This window comes from Lonchura striata, chromosome 1 (assembly GCF_050655825.1).
Source record: "Lonchura striata isolate lonStrDom1 chromosome 1, ASM5065582v1, whole genome shotgun sequence".
In the NCBI taxonomy this organism is placed as follows: Eukaryota; Metazoa; Chordata; class Aves; order Passeriformes; family Estrildidae; genus Lonchura; species Lonchura striata.
Genome location: NC_140703.1, coordinates 32,796,113 through 32,813,628, shown reverse-complemented (window position 1 = coordinate 32,813,628; position 17,516 = coordinate 32,796,113). Strand labels below are relative to the sequence as shown.

Sequence of the window (17,516 nt, the reverse complement as noted above, 5' to 3'; positions counted from 1 at the left end):
TCTGTGCACTGATCTTGTGAAGCTTCAGTGAAATGCCTGAGCTGTTGCTATGAGCTCTCCTATTCCTGTGTCTCTGCACCCATGCATTCCTCTCCACAGGGAGGAACCAGCTGATGGAACAAGAGCAGAGGCTGAGTTGCCATTTCAGTCCATTCAGAGGACATTGGGATCCAGGAAAAATCCTTCCTCCTTAGGGACATCCTTAGGAGTCTGAAGCTGCTGGACTTGAATCCAGGTCTCCTTGAGAACTGCAAGGAACACCATGTATGCTTGCAGCTTTTGTAGTCATAACCGAAGCAAAATTATTGATCTGTCATACAAAGGGACTGCAGCACCATCCAGTGATCCTTTCTGTTCTCCAGTCCCACTGAACTCCTCTGCCCAAAGCTCCATTTTTTCTTCCAGCAGAATTAGTTCAAAACAGTGTTGGCAAGTTCTCTCTTGTGCTCAGGAACTCTGGGCTCAGGATGCACATGGGGACACAACAGGCTCAGTCACAGATCTGCTTTCCTCTCAGTTTTGGCCCCCAAATGGGAATTTGCAGGCTGTGCTCAGTGGGTTTAGCCCTTTGCTAGCAAATGCCAAATATACCTGCCTGTGCATGTATTCCCACACACATGGACCCTCAGCAGGGGAGAGCAGCACCAGAGAGGGAAGGCCATGTATGACGTGAGAAACTACCTGAGACTGTGTGAGCTGCAGAGATGCTCCTCTTCATTTTTTTTCCTTTGCCTTGGTGACTTTCTGTGTTGCAGTGACTATGGCGTGAAGTGTCTGGGCAGGGTAATGATGGAAGTTCCTCAATCCCCTTGTGCTGTAGGGTACACCCAGGATATGGCTTTTTCAGCACATCAGATTAGAGCCTGTGAAGGCCCCTCACCAGTGTGGGAGGTGCCCTGTGCAGGAGGAAGGCTGTTGGTGGCCACACTGGTAACAGGGATCCTTGGAGAAGGGTGATCCTCTGGTAGAGATAATGAATAGCCAAGGGAGAATCAGTCCTGGAAGTGCAGGTAACCCCAAAACTTTCCTTCTTTTCTCTCTTCCTGTCAAAAGAATAGTGGGTCAAGACGGGGCTGGGATGGATCCTGGGCATGGGGTGGTGGCTGGATCTCCTACCAGGGGATGGGGCTTAGGACAAGAGCAAACAGCTGAGGGAAGTTGGGCAATGCCCAGGCTGGCAGAATGACTTTTTTCTAGAGCCAGAGGAAATGGAAGTCCAGGCAGAGAGTGCCCTGGTATTCCCTTCAGTGGTGTGTCTGTAAACAATGGGGCTGAAGGGTGCTGTCCTTCTGTGATTGCCCTGCTAAAGCTCTCTGCATCCTGCTGAGCACAAGTCCCTGCTCCCACCTCTGGTGTCTCCAAGGAAAACCAGCCAGGGCTCTCCCTGGAGCTCCCAAGTGCCTCTTCCCCATGTGCAGACAATCCCTCTGTGTGTCTGGCTGTGCACACCCTGAGCTGGGCACTCACTCCTTTGGGGCACTGAGCCACTGCAGAAAGGGGCTCACGGTACAGAGGCAAAATCCAGGTAGTGAGAGAAAGAAGCTCTGAAGAGAGAGGAAGAGGAAGGAGATCCAGAAAGAGCGTTCAGTGACAGACAGGGTAATGGAAGGCAAGAAGGAAGATGTGTTGAGGAGAAAGGAGGTCTGGCAGGACAAAGGGGGAGTGAGGTTTGGACACAATACAGGCAGGTCTTGTGATAAACAGGGAAATCAAAAAGCTGCCTCAGGGCTGCCCCTGTGCTTCTGTACTCTGTGAGTCTGAGCCACTGCTAGGGTCAGGCTGCAGGACCTGCTTCCAGCACCTGTGGGGCTCCCCAGTCCCTGGCAGGAGGTTGTTGGGGAACAGAGCCCCCGGCGTTATCCTGCTTCTAACTCTGGGCTGGGGCATTCTCACTCTTGCTTTGTGTTTTTCATCGCCAGCAGAAGAGAGAAGCTGCCCCTGGCTGAACATCTGGGTCTTCCTTATTTTTGTCCTTCCAATCAAAGCTGCCCTTGTGACCATCTGCCTTGGTGAGTTCCTGGGTGTCTTAATTCCTTTGGGATGAATGGCTCAGGTGGCTGCCCTTGGTCAGGTGGAAAACCAATATCCTAGTTCCTCTGCCAGCAGGCAAATGGGCTTCACCAAAACACAAGTCAGAGATCCCTTCTCATGCAGCCTCAACCTTTGTGAGAACATATCTGTAGCTTTTCATCCACCATTTGAATCTCTGGACATAAGGCAGGTCTCGTATCCAAGAGATTTGGCTGTGTAAGGAACTGCCTGTGCAGGCAGCAAGGCTGTCAGAGCAGTTTGCTCTAGGTCTCTCTCAGTCTGCATGAGCTGAGAGCTTGGACAGCTCTTCTCTGGTGGAAGTGTTTCCAGAGGACTGTGAGCCCATGATTTCCTACCCTGCTTCCCCAGGAAGGCTAAGGCAGTAGCAGTGTCTCTCAGCCAAGAGAGGTTTCACGGCTATCAGAGGAAGACACTGACCCTTTTTGATCCCTAGAGAGATGAACAGCTCCAGAGCAGGGCAAATCCCTCAGCTGAATTAAAGTAAAAATCTTCTCTCTTTGCAGCCTTTATCTTTGGGTATGGATAAGGACACGTTTATTGGCAATGTGGGTGGTCAGACAGGCATTGCCCTTGCCCATCTCCTCTGAGCTTTCTTCCATTACAGCAATTCACTAATCAGGCACTGGAGCCACTAGGATTGGTCTGCTCATATGTAAAAATAGTTCTAAATTAAATGATTGATAAATCTGGATTGTAAAGAATCAGGATCCAGGCATCTGGATTGCTAAGCATGCCCATAGAAGCTCCTAATCCATTCTCCTGTGTGTTGGAGTTACCAGTAATTCCTTGGGATTGTGGCTGTGGCCTGTCACCAAGAATGCATTATTCCCCACCAACTGGAGCTAGGAAGTCCCAGGGGTTTATGCTGCACCCTGGTTTCAGCAGCTCCAGCTGTGAGTGATTCCCTTCACCTGGACTGGGTGTTGCTGACTCCTCCAAAGGCCTGTTGATGTGTAGCTGAGGAAGGCACAAAGTGTGACAATGAGAGGCTGCATTGCAGGCTGGCAGCTGGGCTGTGGGTGTGTGCATGGCAGAGTGGCTGTGCCTGGGAGGGATCACTCCTGCCATGTGTGTGGCATGTCCCCAGTGGGATGTGCTTCCAGGGGTCCCTGTGCTGACTGACTTGGAAGACGGTCCCTTTCTGGCTGGGAAGGCAGCTGTGCCACTGGTGCGGGCCAGGAGAGCTGACAGCTGGGACAATGCCTGCTGGGGAAATGGTGGAAGGAGAGTCAAGGGGCCAGAGATGCCGGGTGAGGAGCTGGGAGGAAGGGGTAATGCTGCTGCCTTTCCTCTCCCTTTGCAGTGTTTCCCTTCAGCCACAGCAGTGACCAGCCCTCAGCCCTGCAGCAGCAGTTCTCAAAGTGGGAGTGCGACTCAGCGGTGCCACAAGGCACAGGTCAGTACTCACAGTGTCCCCTCTTCCCTGGGCTAAGGGCCTCAAGGAGGCTGTAGCAGGGGAAAGTCCAACCACATCCCCAAGAGAACTTTGGGGAGACCTGAGATCCCCTCACAAGGATTTCCACAGCTTTGGGTACACAGAGCTCTCTGGTCATACCCCAAAGCAATGGGAAGACATGTCTGAACTATCCCTGTGTTTTCAAGCAGTATCAGGAACTGTCAGGAAACTATGAAGCACTTTCAGGAGAGGTCAGTGAGGAGGACATGAGCACTGTCCCTGCAAAACCTGGATCTCTGCAATCACCATCACTTGTTAGTAGCCTTCATCTCTCTGATTCTCCCTGCACAGATCGAGGCTGGACATGCTGCCCAAAGGGCTGGAGAAGGTTTCAAAGAAGCTGCTATTTCCTGTCCCTTGATAGGATGAATTGTGCTGAGAGTGCACAGAACTGCACTGGGATGGGCTCCCAGCTGGTGGTGATCACCAGCAAGGCAGAGCAGGTAAGTGCACAGGGCTGAGAGAGGAACCCAGCAGGCAGAGACACAGTGCTGGGCCCTGGAGGGGACTCAGAGCCCTCCGTGTCCTGCAGGAGAGGGGCAAGATCCTGTCTGCACCTCTGCAGCACCAGCCCCCTCTGCCACCTGCCCCAGCCCACGGGGACTCCTGATGACACTCTGTGCTCAGTCCTGGCCCTCATGGGCACTGCACTCTCTCTCTGATTGCCAGGAATTCCTCTCCATGCAGATAAGTCAACCCCTGAGAAGAGATAATTTCTACATTGGTCTGTTTGAGGTGAAGGTGGGCCAGTGGCAGTGGATTGCAATGTCTCCATACAATGGGACACCAACGTGAGTATCTCTGGATGAAGAGTGTTTGGTGTGACTCCTGGTAGGGAAAGAAAGTAGGAGAGATGTGAGAGGTTCAGCTGGTGCATGGGAGGGTGTTGTGACCCCACTGCCTTGTCGGAGATTGAAGATGCAGCAGGAGAAAAATTTGCAGGACACCAGGTTCCCATGGCCCAGGTTCCCATGGCCCCATTCCTGCTGGATATTGATTATGAATTAACTACCTGTGACCTAGAAACCATTGCTGTAAGCACAGAAAAAGGCTGAATCTTGCCACCAGCAAGAACCCTTAATAGTTGACAGGCCTTGCCTGGCCTGCACAGCACTTAAATGCACAAAATGGCCTGTGCTGAAATGAATGGAAAGAGATGGGCCACAGGGAGAAAGCACCAAGGATGTCCTTGCTGTGCCTTCTTCTGGTGAACACATTTGCCCTGGAGGCCCACCCTGGCCTCTGCTGGGAGTGAGGAGCATGGGGTGAGTGGTGGTGATCAGCTCCCCCCAGCAGGATGGAGCAGGGCCCTGTTGTGCTGGAAGGCTGTAGGAAGGAGACAGGTTTCCATGTGTCACTGGTGCCAGTGGGATATGGAGTGGGAGGGAGAGCACTGCTTCTATCCATGAATCAGCACTGGGAATTTGTGTCTCTTGCCTTCAAGTCTTGCATCCCACTGTGGCCTTTTCCAGCAGTGCTTTACAGTGGACACTGGGGAGTAACAAGCCTGTCTCTGTCCCAGGTTCTGGCGACAAGGAGAACCAAGTGATAACCTTGATGGGAACTGCACTGTAATGGATGTGGTTGGAGTAACTCTTTACATCTGGAATAACGTCAAACCATTTACGATGCATCATCGAATTTGTGAAGCTGGAGCAGTAATTGTGTGATGGAAATATCCCTGTCCTGAGTAAAGCTGGGAGCTGACCATGTAGCTGGGAACAACGCTGGCTGTTCTGGGAACAGTGGGGAGCTCTGACACATCTTCACTGTGTGGGGTGGGACCATGTGTGTGGAAGTGCAATGAGCTTTGTCCAGCATCCCCAGTGCACGTGGTGGCTCAGGGAACACAGGGAGGCTCAGGCTCTTTGAAGCAGGTCCTGTGTTCTTGTGTCTTCTTCTCTCTGAGTGGCTCCAGGAGCCTGTGGCAGAAAAGAGATGGACTTCTCCAGGAGGAAGGCACAGGAGTGGAAGTCAGATATCCAGAGATTCAATGTCCTTTGCCTCCTTGAGCAGAGCTGTTTGCTTTTTGTTGAGTCATACACCAAATGTCCTCTAGCTGTACTGCTTTTGCTGAACAACTTCTGAAATGTTAGAGATGTGAAAATACAGATTTAGACCAATTTAAAAAGGCCATGGTATTTTTATGCATATCTCTCTTTTCTTGTCCACCTCTAAGATGTGGGAGTATAATCCAGAAATCATGGAATGGTTTAAGTTTGAAAGGACTTTAAAGAGCAGTCTAGTTTCAAGCCCCGTATGTCAAGGGCAGGGACACCTTATTCTAGACCAGCTTGCTCATATCCCCATCCTGCCAGGCCTTAAACATATTTCAGGGATGGGACATCCACAGCTTTTATAGGCAAATGGTTCTAGTGCCTCACCACGTCACAGTAATGTATTCCTTCCTAATATTTAATCAAAACCTGCCCTCTGTCAGTCTAAATTCATTCCCCTTTGCCCTATCATGACATTCTTGTGTAGGAGGTCCCTCTCAGCATGGCTATTTCCTCTGCTCTAGTATTGACCCTTCTAGGGATTTGACTTCTTTCCATGGGATACATTTAATAACACAAGCAGATGTGAAGAAGTGTCACAGGCAGCTGTGAGAAAGCAGCTGTCAGCTGAGACCTGTGGTGGTACCAGGGGACTGGAGAAGTGCCGTGCTGCAAATATCCTCCCTTCCCTTTCCTGGTGTCCTGGTCCTCTCCAGGTTCCCAGTGCAGGTGTGTATCTCATGCAGAACTAACTTCTTCTCTGATGCCACTTGAGTTCATGTCCCTTGGAGTCCTGTGGTGGGAACATAACCACCATGCTCTTCACAGTCGCTTTGGGTCTGAAATACTTCATCCCTCTTCCAGTGGCCTGGACAGCAGCAAGTGCTAGAAATAGGAGTATGAATGCAAACTAGTGTGTGAATTCAATAGCTGCAGCTATTTGAGGGGGCATTTGCCCCAGGCCACTGCTGTTAAAGCAGAACATGACCACCAGCTTAACAGTAGTAACCAGGGCATTAGGGAAAGTCTTCTGAGGCTCAGAAGAAGCAGTTTGAAAACAAAGTTCAGAAGAATCAAGAACGGTTTGAGAGAGAGAGGAGAGGGAAGTGGGAAGGAAGTGGGCCACTGAGCCCAGGCTGTTCTGCAACTTGGCCACCTCTGTCTGTAAGAAGCTCCCAAGCAGCCGAGTGCCATGGGTGACCTCACTCGTGGTACTGCGGGGTGCCGCAGGCACAGACCCACAGTTATGCAGGGTGACAATGTGACCCTGTGCTTTCATCTGTGCTTCACAGGCTGCTGGAAGAGGTGTGGATACTCACGAACCCTCTTTCTCCATCTGTCACGATCTGCTAGGACAAGCAAATTTGTGGTGGTTCTTTTCACCGATCCCAGAAGTGCAAAAGACAAATAGCACGGGACTATCAGTTTAATCACAACAAATGCACCTTTTTTAGGGGCCAAAACAGTAAATGCGATAGAGGGGTCAGAAAAGAAGATAAAGGGATAGAGAGAAAAAGAGGAAGAGAGAGATGGGCATAGCTACCAACGCATAGATGAAGTCCTCAAAGGTCTGGATAATGGGGATCTGTCTTGTCACGCCAGGGAGAATCTCCAAGTCTCTGGTTAACTCAGGGGTTTGTTAACTCAGGGCTTTGTCTGGTTAATCCAGGGGTTTGTCTGTCAAGAAGGGGGGAACATGCAAAAGACAATGAAAGTCCATTGAAACCCTCGAGGGGGAGTAGGTGAGTCCATTGAAGCCCCTGAAGGGGAACAGGTACAATGCAGAGTAAGTCCCTTGCAGCCACCGAGGGGGAGCAGGTCATGTCATCAGCCATAAGTGAGAGCCATTGTTTTCTTGGTTCAGCAACCACACCTGGGTTTGCTTCAATCAGGCCAGCCCATCCCACTCCCTGTGGCAGGGATCTCAGTCTCAGTCCTTGGGAGGGGGATCCAATCTCCTTCTGTCACGGTGGTCACGAGGCAGATGAGGGGTCTTCTGTGGGAGATCACCAGACTTACCCCAGAAAGTTCATTTGGCTAAGAGGTGGGAAAATTATTGTGGCGAGCAGGTATCATGAAACAGGCGCCAGCATATAGGGTGAGTCGCCCCCCTGGCAGTCCTTTGCTGAAAGCAGTGTGCTGTGGAGGCAAACACACCTGCAAGCAGCAGGAACTGTGTGGGACTGGGGGAACCCCTGCTTCCACAAAGGGGATGTGTTCTTGCATCTGTAGTCAATGGGGGGCTGGTAGGAGACTGGAGGTCACACAAGTCTTCCGAATATGTTTTTATATGGTTGAGAGCTCGTGAACATTAGTTACATAAAGAGCTTTACAAATGTAGGCTCTGACCCCACCTGCAGCCTGTTGTGCACAAAATAACAGAATCAGAGGATGTCTTCTACAGAGAGCTCAGGCTTGTCCTCACTTGTAAGCAACTCTGTGCACTGATCTTGTGAAGCTTCAGTGAAATGCCTGAGCTGTTGCTATGAGCTCTCCTATTCCTGTGTCTCTGCACCCATGCATTCCTCTCCACAGGGAGGAACCAGCTGATGGAACAAGAGCAGAGGCTGAGTTGCCATTTCAGTCCATTCAGAGGACATTGGGATCCAGGAAAAATCCTTCCTCCTTAGGGACATCCTTAGGAGTCTGAAGCTGCTGGACTTGAATCCAGGTCTCCTTGAGAACTGCAAGGAACACCATGTATGCTTGCAGCTTTTGTAGTCATAACCGAAGCAAAATTATTGATCTGTCATACAAAGGGACTGCAGCACCATCCAGTGATCCTTTCTGTTCTCCAGTCCCACTGAACTCCTCTGCCCAAAGCTCCATTTTTTCTTCCAGCAGAATTAGTTCAAAACAGTGTTGGCAAGTTCTCTCTTGTGCTCAGGAACTCTGGGCTCAGGATGCACATGGGGACACAACAGGCTCAGTCACAGATCTGCTTTCCTCTCAGTTTTGGCCCCCAAATGGGAATTTGCAGGCTGTGCTCAGTGGGTTTAGCCCTTTGCTAGCAAATGCCAAATATACCTGCCTGTGCATGTATTCCCACACACATGGACCCTCAGCAGGGGAGAGCAGCACCAGAGAGGGAAGGCCATGTATGACGTGAGAAACTACCTGAGACTGTGTGAGCTGCAGAGATGCTCCTCTTCATTTTTTTTCCTTTGCCTTGGTGACTTTCTGTGTTGCAGTGACTATGGCGTGAAGTGTCTGGGCAGGGTAATGATGGAAGTTCCTCAATCCCCTTGTGCTGTAGGGTACACCCAGGATATGGCTTTTTCAGCACATCAGATTAGAGCCTGTGAAGGCCCCTCACCAGTGTGGGAGGTGCCCTGTGCAGGAGGAAGGCTGTTGGTGGCCACACTGGTAACAGGGATCCTTGGAGAAGGGTGATCCTCTGGTAGAGATAATGAATAGCCAAGGGAGAATCAGTCCTGGAAGTGCAGGTAACCCCAAAACTTTCCTTCTTTTCTCTCTTCCTGTCAAAAGAATAGTGGGTCAAGACGGGGCTGGGATGGATCCTGGGCATGGGGTGGTGGCTGGATCTCCTACCAGGGGATGGGGCTTAGGACAAGAGCAAACAGCTGAGGGAAGTTGGGCAATGCCCAGGCTGGCAGAATGACTTTTTTCTAGAGCCAGAGGAAATGGAAGTCCAGGCAGAGAGTGCCCTGGTATTCCCTTCAGTGGTGTGTCTGTAAACAATGGGGCTGAAGGGTGCTGTCCTTCTGTGATTGCCCTGCTAAAGCTCTCTGCATCCTGCTGAGCACAAGTCCCTGCTCCCACCTCTGGTGTCTCCAAGGAAAACCAGCCAGGGCTCTCCCTGGAGCTCCCAAGTGCCTCTTCCCCATGTGCAGACAATCCCTCTGTGTGTCTGGCTGTGCACACCCTGAGCTGGGCACTCACTCCTTTGGGGCACTGTGCCACTGCAGAAAGGGGCTCACGGTACAGAGGCAAAATCCAGGTAGTGAGAGAAAGAAGCTCTGAAGAGAGAGGAAGAGGAAGGAGATCCAGAAAGAGCGTTCAGTGACAGACAGGGTAATGGAAGGCAAGAAGGAAGATGTGTTGAGGAGAAAGGAGGTCTGGCAGGACAAAGGGGGAGTGAGGTTTGGACACAATACAGGCAGGTCTTGTGATAAACAGGGAAATCAAAAAGCTGCCTCAGGGCTGCCCCTGTGCTTCTGTACTCTGTGAGTCTGAGCCACTGCTAGGGTCAGGCTGCAGGACCTGCTTCCAGCACCTGTGGGGCTCCCCAGTCCCTGGCAGGAGGTTGTTGGGGAACAGAGCCCCCGGCGTTATCCTGCTTCTAACTCTGGGCTGGGGCATTCTCACTCTTGCTTTGTGTTTTTCATCGCCAGCAGAAGAGAGAAGCTGCCCCTGGCTGAACATCTGGGTCTTCCTTATTTTTGTCCTTCCAATCAAAGCTGCCCTTGTGACCATCTGCCTTGGTGAGTTCCTGGGTGTCTTAATTCCTTTGGGATGAATGGCTCAGGTGGCTGCCCTTGGTCAGGTGGAAAACCAATATCCTAGTTCCTCTGCCAGCAGGCAAATGGGCTTCACCAAAACACAAGTCAGAGATCCCTTCTCATGCAGCCTCAACCTTTGTGAGAACATATCTGTAGCTTTTCATCCACCATTTGAATCTCTGGACATAAGGCAGGTCTCGTATCCAAGAGATTTGGCTGTGTAAGGAACTGCCTGTGCAGGCAGCAAGGCTGTCAGAGCAGTTTGCTCTAGGTCTCTCTCAGTCTGCATGAGCTGAGAGCTTGGACAGCTCTTCTCTGGTGGAAGTGTTTCCAGAGGACTGTGAGCCCATGATTTCCTACCCTGCTTCCCCAGGAAGGCTAAGGCAGTAGCAGTGTCTCTCAGCCAAGAGAGGTTTCACGGCTATCAGAGGAAGACACTGACCCTTTTTGATCCCTAGAGAGATGAACAGCTCCAGAGCAGGGCAAATCCCTCAGCTGAATTAAAGTAAAAATCTTCTCTCTTTGCAGCCTTTATCTTTGGGTATGGATAAGGACACGTTTATTGGCAATGTGGGTGGTCAGACAGGCATTGCCCTTGCCCATCTCCTCTGAGCTTTCTTCCATTACAGCAATTCACTAATCAGGCACTGGAGCCACTAGGATTGGTCTGCTCATATGTAAAAATAGTTCTAAATTAAATGATTGATAAATCTGGATTGTAAAGAATCAGGATCCAGGCATCTGGATTGCTAAGCATGCCCATAGAAGCTCCTAATCCATCCTCCTGTGTGTTGGAGTTACCAGTAATTCCTTGGGATTGTGGCTGTGGCCTGTCACCAAGAATGCATTATTCCCCACCAACTGGAGCTAGGAAGTCCCAGGGGTTTATGCTGCACCCTGGTTTCAGCAGCTCCAGCTGTGAGTGATTCCCTTCACCTGGACTGGGTGTTGCTGACTCCTCCAAAGGCCTGTTGATGTGTAGCTGAGGAAGGCACAAAGTGTGACAATGAGAGGCTGCATTGCAGGCTGGCAGCTGGGCTGTGGGTGTGTGCATGGCAGAGTAGCTGTGCCTGGGAGGGATCACTCCTGCCATGTGTGTGGCATGTCCCCAGTGGGATGTGCTTCCAGGGGTCCCTGTGCTGACTGACTTGGAAGACGGTCCCTTTCTGGCTGGGAAGGAAGCTGTGCCACTGGTGCGGGCCAGGAGAGCTGACAGCTGGGACAATGCCTGCTGGGGAAATGGTGGAAGGAGAGTCAAGGGGCCAGAGATGCCGGGTGAGGAGCTGGGAGGAAGGGGTAATGCTGCTGCCTTTCCTCTCCCTTTGCAGTGTTTCCCTTCAGCCACAGCAGTGACCAGCCCTCAGCCCTGCAGCAGCAGTTCTCAAAGTGGGAGTGCGACTCAGCGGTGCCACAAGGCACAGGTCAGTACTCACAGTGTCCCCTCTTCCCTGGGGATAAGGGCCTCAAGGAGGCTGTAGCAGGGCAAGTCCAACCACATCCCCAAGAGAACTTTGGGGAGACCTGAGATCCCCTGACAAGGATTTCCACAGCTTTGGGTACACAGAGCTCACTGGTCATACCCCAAAGCAATGGGAAGACATGTCTGAACTATCCCTGTGTTTTCAAGCACTATCAGGAACTGTCAGGAAACTATGAAGCACTGTCAGGAGAGGTCAGTGAGGAGGACATGAGCACTCTCCCTGCAAAACCTGGATCTCTGCAATCATCATAACTTGTTAGTAGCCTTCCTCTCTCTGATTCTCCCTGCACAGATCGAGGCTGGACATGCTGCCCAAAGGGCTGGAGAAGGTTTCAAAGAAGCTGCTATTTCCTGTCCCTTGATAGGATGAATTGTGCTGAGAGTGCACAGAACTGCACTGGGATGGGCTCCCAGCTGGTGGTGATCACCAGCAAGGCAGAACAGGTAAGTGCACAGGGCAGAGAGAGGGACCAAGCAGGCAGAGACACAGTGCTGGGCCCTGGAGGGGACTCAGAGCCCTCCGTGTCCTGCAGGAGAGGGGGAAGATCCTGTCTGCACCTCTGCAGCACCAGCCCCCTCTGCCACCTGCCCCAGCCCACGGGGACTCCTGATGACACTCTGTGCTCAGTCCTGCCCCTCATGGGCACTGCACTCTCTCTCTGATTGCCAGGAATTCCTCTCCAAGCAGAAAACTCCATCCATGAAAAGAGATAATAGCTACATTGGTCTGTTTGAGGTGAAGGAGGGCCTGTGGCAATGGGTGGACAAGACTCCATACAATGGGACACCAACGTGAGTATCTCTGGATGAAGAGTGTTTGGTGTGACTCCTGGTAGGGAAAGAAAGCAGGAGAGATGTGAGAGGTTCAGCTGGTGCATGAGAGGGTGTTGTGACCCCACTGCCTTGTCGGAGATTGAAGATGCAGCAGGAGAGAACTTTGTAGGACACCAGGTTCCCATGGCCCCATTCCTGCTGGATATTGATTATGAATTAACTACCTGTGACCTAGAAACCATTGCTGTAAGCACAGAAAAAGGCTGCATCTTGCCATCAGCAAGAGACCTTAATAGTTGACAGGCCTTGCCTGGCCTGCACAGCACTTAAATGCACAAAATGGCCTGTGCTGAAATGAATGGAACGAGATGGGCCACAGGGAGAGAGCACCAAGGCTGTCCTTGTGCCTTCTTCTGGAGAACACATTTGCCCTGGAGGCCCACCCTGGCCTCTGCTGGGAGTGAGGTGCATGGGGTGAGTGGTGGTGATCAGCTCCCCCCAGCAGGATGGAGCAGGGCCCTGTTGTGCTGGAAGGCTGTAGGAAGGAGGCAGGTTTCCATGTGTCACTGGTGCCAGTGGGATGTGGAGCGGGAGGGAGAGCACTGCTTCTATCCATGAATCAGCACTGGGAATTTCTGTTTCTTGCCTTCAAGTCTTGCATCCCACTGTGGCCTTTTCCAGCAGTGCTTTACAGTGGACACTGGGGAGTAACAAGCCTGTCTCTGTCCCAGGTTCTGGCGACAAGGAGAACCAAGTCCAGGCCGTGGTGAGAACTGCACAGTAATGCATGTGCCTGAAGGAAATCTGAATAACTGGAATAACATCCATCCAGATACGATGCATCATCGAATTTGTGAAGCTGCAGCAGTAATTGTGTGATGGAAATATCCCTGTCCTGAGTAAAGCTGGGAGCTGAGCAGGGAGCGGGGAACAGCGATGGCTGTGCTGGGATCAGTGGGGAGCTCTGACACATCTTCACTGTGTGGGGTGGGACCATGTGTGTGGAAGTGCAATGAGCTTTGTCCAGCATCCCCAGTGCACGTGGTGGCTCAGGGAACACAGGGAGGCTCAGGCTCTTTGAAGCAGGTCCTGTGTGCTTGTGTCTTCTTCCCTCTGAGTAGCTCCAGGAGCCTGTGGCAGAAAAGAGATGGACTTCTCCAGGAGGAAGGCACAGGAGTGGAAGTCAGATATTCTGAGTTTCAATGTCCTTTGCCTCCTTGAGCAGAGCTGTTTGCTTTTTGTTGAGTCATACACAAAATGTCCTCTAGCTGTACTGGTTTTGCTGAACAAATTCTCAAAACTTAGAAAACTTAGAAAATACAATATCACAGGAATGAAGAAATTCTCTGTACCCTGAATCCCTATGTCTTTTTTCCCCATATCTAAGATGCTGAAGTAATGTCCTAGAATCGTGGAATGGTTTGGGTTGTACAGAACCTTTAAGGATCAAGTTTTCCACCATCTAGGTCTTGAGCAGGGACCCCTTCCACTAGACCAGTCTGCTCAAAACCCCATGCTTCCTGGCCTTGAACACTTCCAGGGATAGGCTATGCACAGCTTCTCTGGGCAACGTGTGCTGGTGCCTCACAATCCTTACAGAAAATAATTTATTACTAATACCTACTCTAAACCTGCCCTCTTTCAGTTTAAAGCCATTCCCCTTTGCCTGTTCACTAAATGCCCTTGTTAAAAGTCCCTCTCCAGCCTTCTTGGACTATTCCTGAAAGGCTGCCATAAGACCAACATGGGATCTCCTCTTTCCCATGGAGAACAATCCCAGTTCTCTTTGCTTGTGCTCCAGCCCTCTGTCTCTATCCTCATTGCCTTCATCTTTGTGGTCCTCCCTTTGGACTTGCTGCCATGGGAGATATAATCCACACTGGGCCTTCAGATCCACCTGGAGGAAAAAGATCTCTTCCTGACTATGAGCTGATTCCAGGCTCACCTGGGGCAGCAGCAGTCCTGGAAAGCCAAATCCTCAGTGGTGCCTGGAATGGCATGCCTGCCCAGGCCAGATCACGCTGCAGAGGAGGCTGAAGAGACAGAGTTCCTGCTGTGAATGGCATCCCATCCAGAACATCACTGCCTATTGAATTGTCTTCATGTCCTGCTGTAGACCATTGGTCACCATGGATCTTCCTTTGCTCCATCTCCTCCCACTTCCTGCCTCCTCTGTCCTCTTTTCTCTTTCCTCAGGAAACACCAAGTGCCTGAGCCACCCTGACTGAACAGTGCCAGCTCCCCACAGGGAATGCAATTGTGTGTACTGCTCCTGTCTGTACACCTCTGTCCTACCTATGGAAGTGAATCCTCTCTCTGTGTCCCAGAGAGAGAGGGGGATTCATTCTGGAGAAGAGGTGCCCAGGAGATTTGGCTTCCTAATCCAGTGGGAGCACTTGTATGAACAGCAGTGCAGGTGCTGCAGGTGGCTGCAGGCCCACATGCACAGCTCAAGGCAGCAGTGACACACAGCATGTAGACACAGTAGGTCCTACATATCTTCCTTCCTACATATGGAAGAAAGAGGATGTATATATGTAAAACACCACACAAATCAGCACAGACAGTAAGCACTGATCCCAGCTCAAAGAGCTGCCTGTTCCTGTTGCCCTTCCTGGCTGCAGCAGGATGAAATCCTGCTGGCAGAGAAAATGTCTTTTTCCCCTGTACAGTGTGGCCCTGCAAGTGAGGGCCTGTCCATCCACACACCTAGAAACCACACCCTGCAGTGCACAGCTTCTCCCAACACCAGCCTGGGGTGCTGGGCTTGGGTCTGCCCCGAGGGGAACTCCTTATCCAGGCTCTTTGACATTTCTGGCTTTGCCATGCAGGATCCCCTTTAGGCCTCCCCTCTGCCATAACTCCTGGCACACAAGCAGGACAGGGAGCACATTTCCTCTCTTGCCTCCTCCACACAAGAGCCAGCCCAGCACAGCAGGGTCAGGCCTGCTGGGGAGCAGCCAGCTGAAGGTGCACAGTCCCTGAAGGCCAGAGCTGACCAGCAGCTTCCTCTGCTGGGTGTCCACTCCTGGGGTCAGCCTGCACTGAGCAGCAGCCCCTGCTGGGTCTGGACACAGTCCCCTCTCCTTGGCTGTAGGAAGAAGGCAGGATTGCATTCATCGTGGACTGATGCCCATGGGAACAGGGCAGGAGGAGAACAAGGCTGAGTCATCCTGGGAGTTTGGGATGAATCAGGATCTGCAAGAGTCTGTCTCCATGTCCCTCTGAGCCCTGAGACCCCAGGTCCTGGAGCTCATCATTCAAGGATTGATAACATCCTGGATCACAGCATGTCTGAGTCTCTGCACATAAAGTGGACCTCAGGCTCTACATGCCCAATAATTCTGCCTCTGGTGAGAGTGAGATCCAGCAGAACGTATCTCATCCTTGGTTCCTCCATAACTTGTCTGAGAAAGCTCCATGAAAGGGAACCTACAGTGTCCTCCTGGATTTTTTGTACTTTACTGCTGCAAACAAAGCTCAGAAACTGCAGCACAAGCCACAGAGCCTGACAGCTGCCTCTGTGAGCTGCCCTCACACACTGCTGGGGCTCGGGGCTCTGGGGCTGGTTTCAGGCTGTGAGAGGGCAAAACAACCACACACAGTGGCAGCAATTTTCTCTGGGATTAATTCTCTCTTCCTGTGTTGACCCTGCTGCTAGCACTTGTGCTGTGCTTTCTGCCTTTTGCTTTGTTAGTGTTTCCTTGCAGGCTACTTGCCCTTATGTCAGTGTTGCAGATAAGTCTTTCCCTTCAAATCATTTGGAATTCCAGAAAACTGGATAGCAGGACTGCTCAGGGCGTTCAGGTTGATGGAGAAACTGTCATCAGCCACTGAGAAAGAGAGAATGTCCTCCACCAAGTCCATTTCTGAACAAGAGCATGCTTTGCTGGTCTTTGTACTTGGAACCCTCTCTAGCCTTACCCATCCCACCTCATGTTGCTCAGATGGCCTGGGCAGCAGCAAGTGATAAAAAGAGGAGTGTGCATGCCAACAGCTGTGTGAATTCAATAGCTGCCACTATTTGAGGGGGCATTTGCCTCAAACCACTGCTGTGAAAAAAGACCATGACCACCAGCTTAACAGTAACCAGGGCATTAGGGAAAGGTCCCTGAGGCAGAGAAGAAACAGCCTGAAAACAAATTTTAGATGAAGCAAGAGGAGTTAAGAGGGAGAGGAGAGGGAAGTGGGAAGGAAGTGGGCCACTGAGCCCAGGCTGTTCTGCAACTTGGCCACCTCTGTCTGTAAGAAGCTCCCTGGCAGCCGAGTGCCGTGGGTGACCCCAGTCGGTGCAGCAGGCACAGACCCACAGTTCTGCAGGGTGACAAGGTGAGCCTGTGCTTTCACCTGTGCTTCAGAGGCTGCTGGAAGAGCTGTGGATACTCATGTACCCTACATCTCCAGCAGGAAGTGTGCGGGACCAGGGGAACCCCTGATTCCACAAAGGGGATGTGTTCTTGCAGCTGCACTTCCTGGGGGGCTGCTGGGAGACTGGAGGTCACACAAGTCTTGTTAATGTGGTTCCTTGTGGGGTGAGAGCTTGTGAACATTAGCTACATAAAGAGATTTACAAATGTAGGTTCTGACCCTGCCTGCAGCCTGTTGTGCACAAAATAAGAGAATCAGAGAATGTCTTCTACAGAGAGCTCAGGCTTGTCCTCTCTTGTAAGCAGCTCTGTGCACTGATCTTGTGAAGCTTCAGCTGAAATGCCTGAGCTGTTGCTATGAGCTCTCCTATTCCTGTGTCTCTGCACCCATGCATTCCTCTCCACATGGAGGAAACAGCTGGTGGAACATCTCAGTCAATTCCACATATGTCCTGCAGATTTTGGAGTCACAACCAAGGGAGACTTCATGACCTGTCATGTGCATGGACTCTGGCACTGCCTAGCAATCCTTCTGCCCCACAATGCCAGGTCATATTGAGCCCCTTTGCTCAAAGCCACAGCCTCCCTTCTAATGGAATTATATCAAAACACCATTAGATCAAAACAGTGTTGGCAAATTCTCTGTTGTGATCAGGAACTCTGGGCTCAGGATGCACATGGGCACTCAACAGGCTCAGTCACAGATCTGCTTTCCTCTCATTTTTGGCTCCCAAATGGGAATTTGCAGGCTGTACTCAGTGGGTTTAGCCCTTTGCTAGCAAATGCCAAATATACCTGCCTGTGCATGTATTTCCACACACATGGACCCTCAGCAGGAGAGAGCAGCACCAGAAAGGTGTCCTGCGAAACTGCATGAGACTGTGCAAAGGGAGACTGTGTGAGCTGCAGAGATGCTCCTCTTCATTT

The 17,516-nt window shown here is 51.3% G+C and overlaps 2 protein-coding genes across 5 annotated transcripts; both read left to right on the top strand.

Annotated features, from left to right (window-relative positions):
- The first annotated feature begins 232 nt into the window (after nucleotides 1-232).
- On the top strand, nucleotides 233-7,885 carry LOC144245891 (C-type lectin domain family 4 member D-like). Of its 3 annotated transcripts, none has more exons than XM_085573771.1 (6): nucleotides 233-1,010; nucleotides 1,920-2,009; nucleotides 3,356-3,448; nucleotides 3,800-3,951; nucleotides 4,196-4,299; nucleotides 5,031-7,885. In XM_085573771.1, exons 1-6 carry the CDS (start codon nucleotides 974-976, stop codon nucleotides 5,176-5,178), a joined length of 624 nt encoding a protein of 207 aa, XP_085429897.1. In that variant the 5' UTR covers nucleotides 233-973; the 3' UTR covers nucleotides 5,179-7,885. The 3 variants fall into 3 exon arrangements, with proteins under 3 accessions (XP_085429897.1, XP_085429884.1, XP_085429889.1); XM_085573758.1 differs by having other exon boundaries at nucleotides 563-1,010; nucleotides 4,178-4,299; nucleotides 5,031-6,122; XM_085573763.1 differs by having other exon boundaries at nucleotides 564-1,010; nucleotides 1,923-2,009; nucleotides 4,178-4,299; nucleotides 5,031-6,110.
- Nucleotides 7,886-8,092: 207 nt separating this feature from the next.
- Nucleotides 8,093-16,544, top strand: LOC146768635 (C-type lectin domain family 6 member A-like). Of its 2 annotated transcripts, none has more exons than XM_085573801.1 (6): nucleotides 8,093-8,951; nucleotides 9,861-9,950; nucleotides 11,297-11,389; nucleotides 11,741-11,892; nucleotides 12,119-12,240; nucleotides 12,954-16,544. In XM_085573801.1, the coding sequence occupies exons 1-6, from the start codon at nucleotides 8,915-8,917 to the stop codon at nucleotides 13,099-13,101; spliced, it is 642 nt and encodes a 213-aa protein (XP_085429927.1). In that variant the 5' UTR covers nucleotides 8,093-8,914; the 3' UTR covers nucleotides 13,102-16,544. The 2 variants fall into 2 exon arrangements, with proteins under 2 accessions (XP_085429927.1, XP_085429929.1); XM_085573803.1 differs by having other exon boundaries at nucleotides 8,101-8,951; nucleotides 9,864-9,950; nucleotides 12,954-16,541.
- Nucleotides 16,545-17,516: the final 972 nt, after the last annotated feature.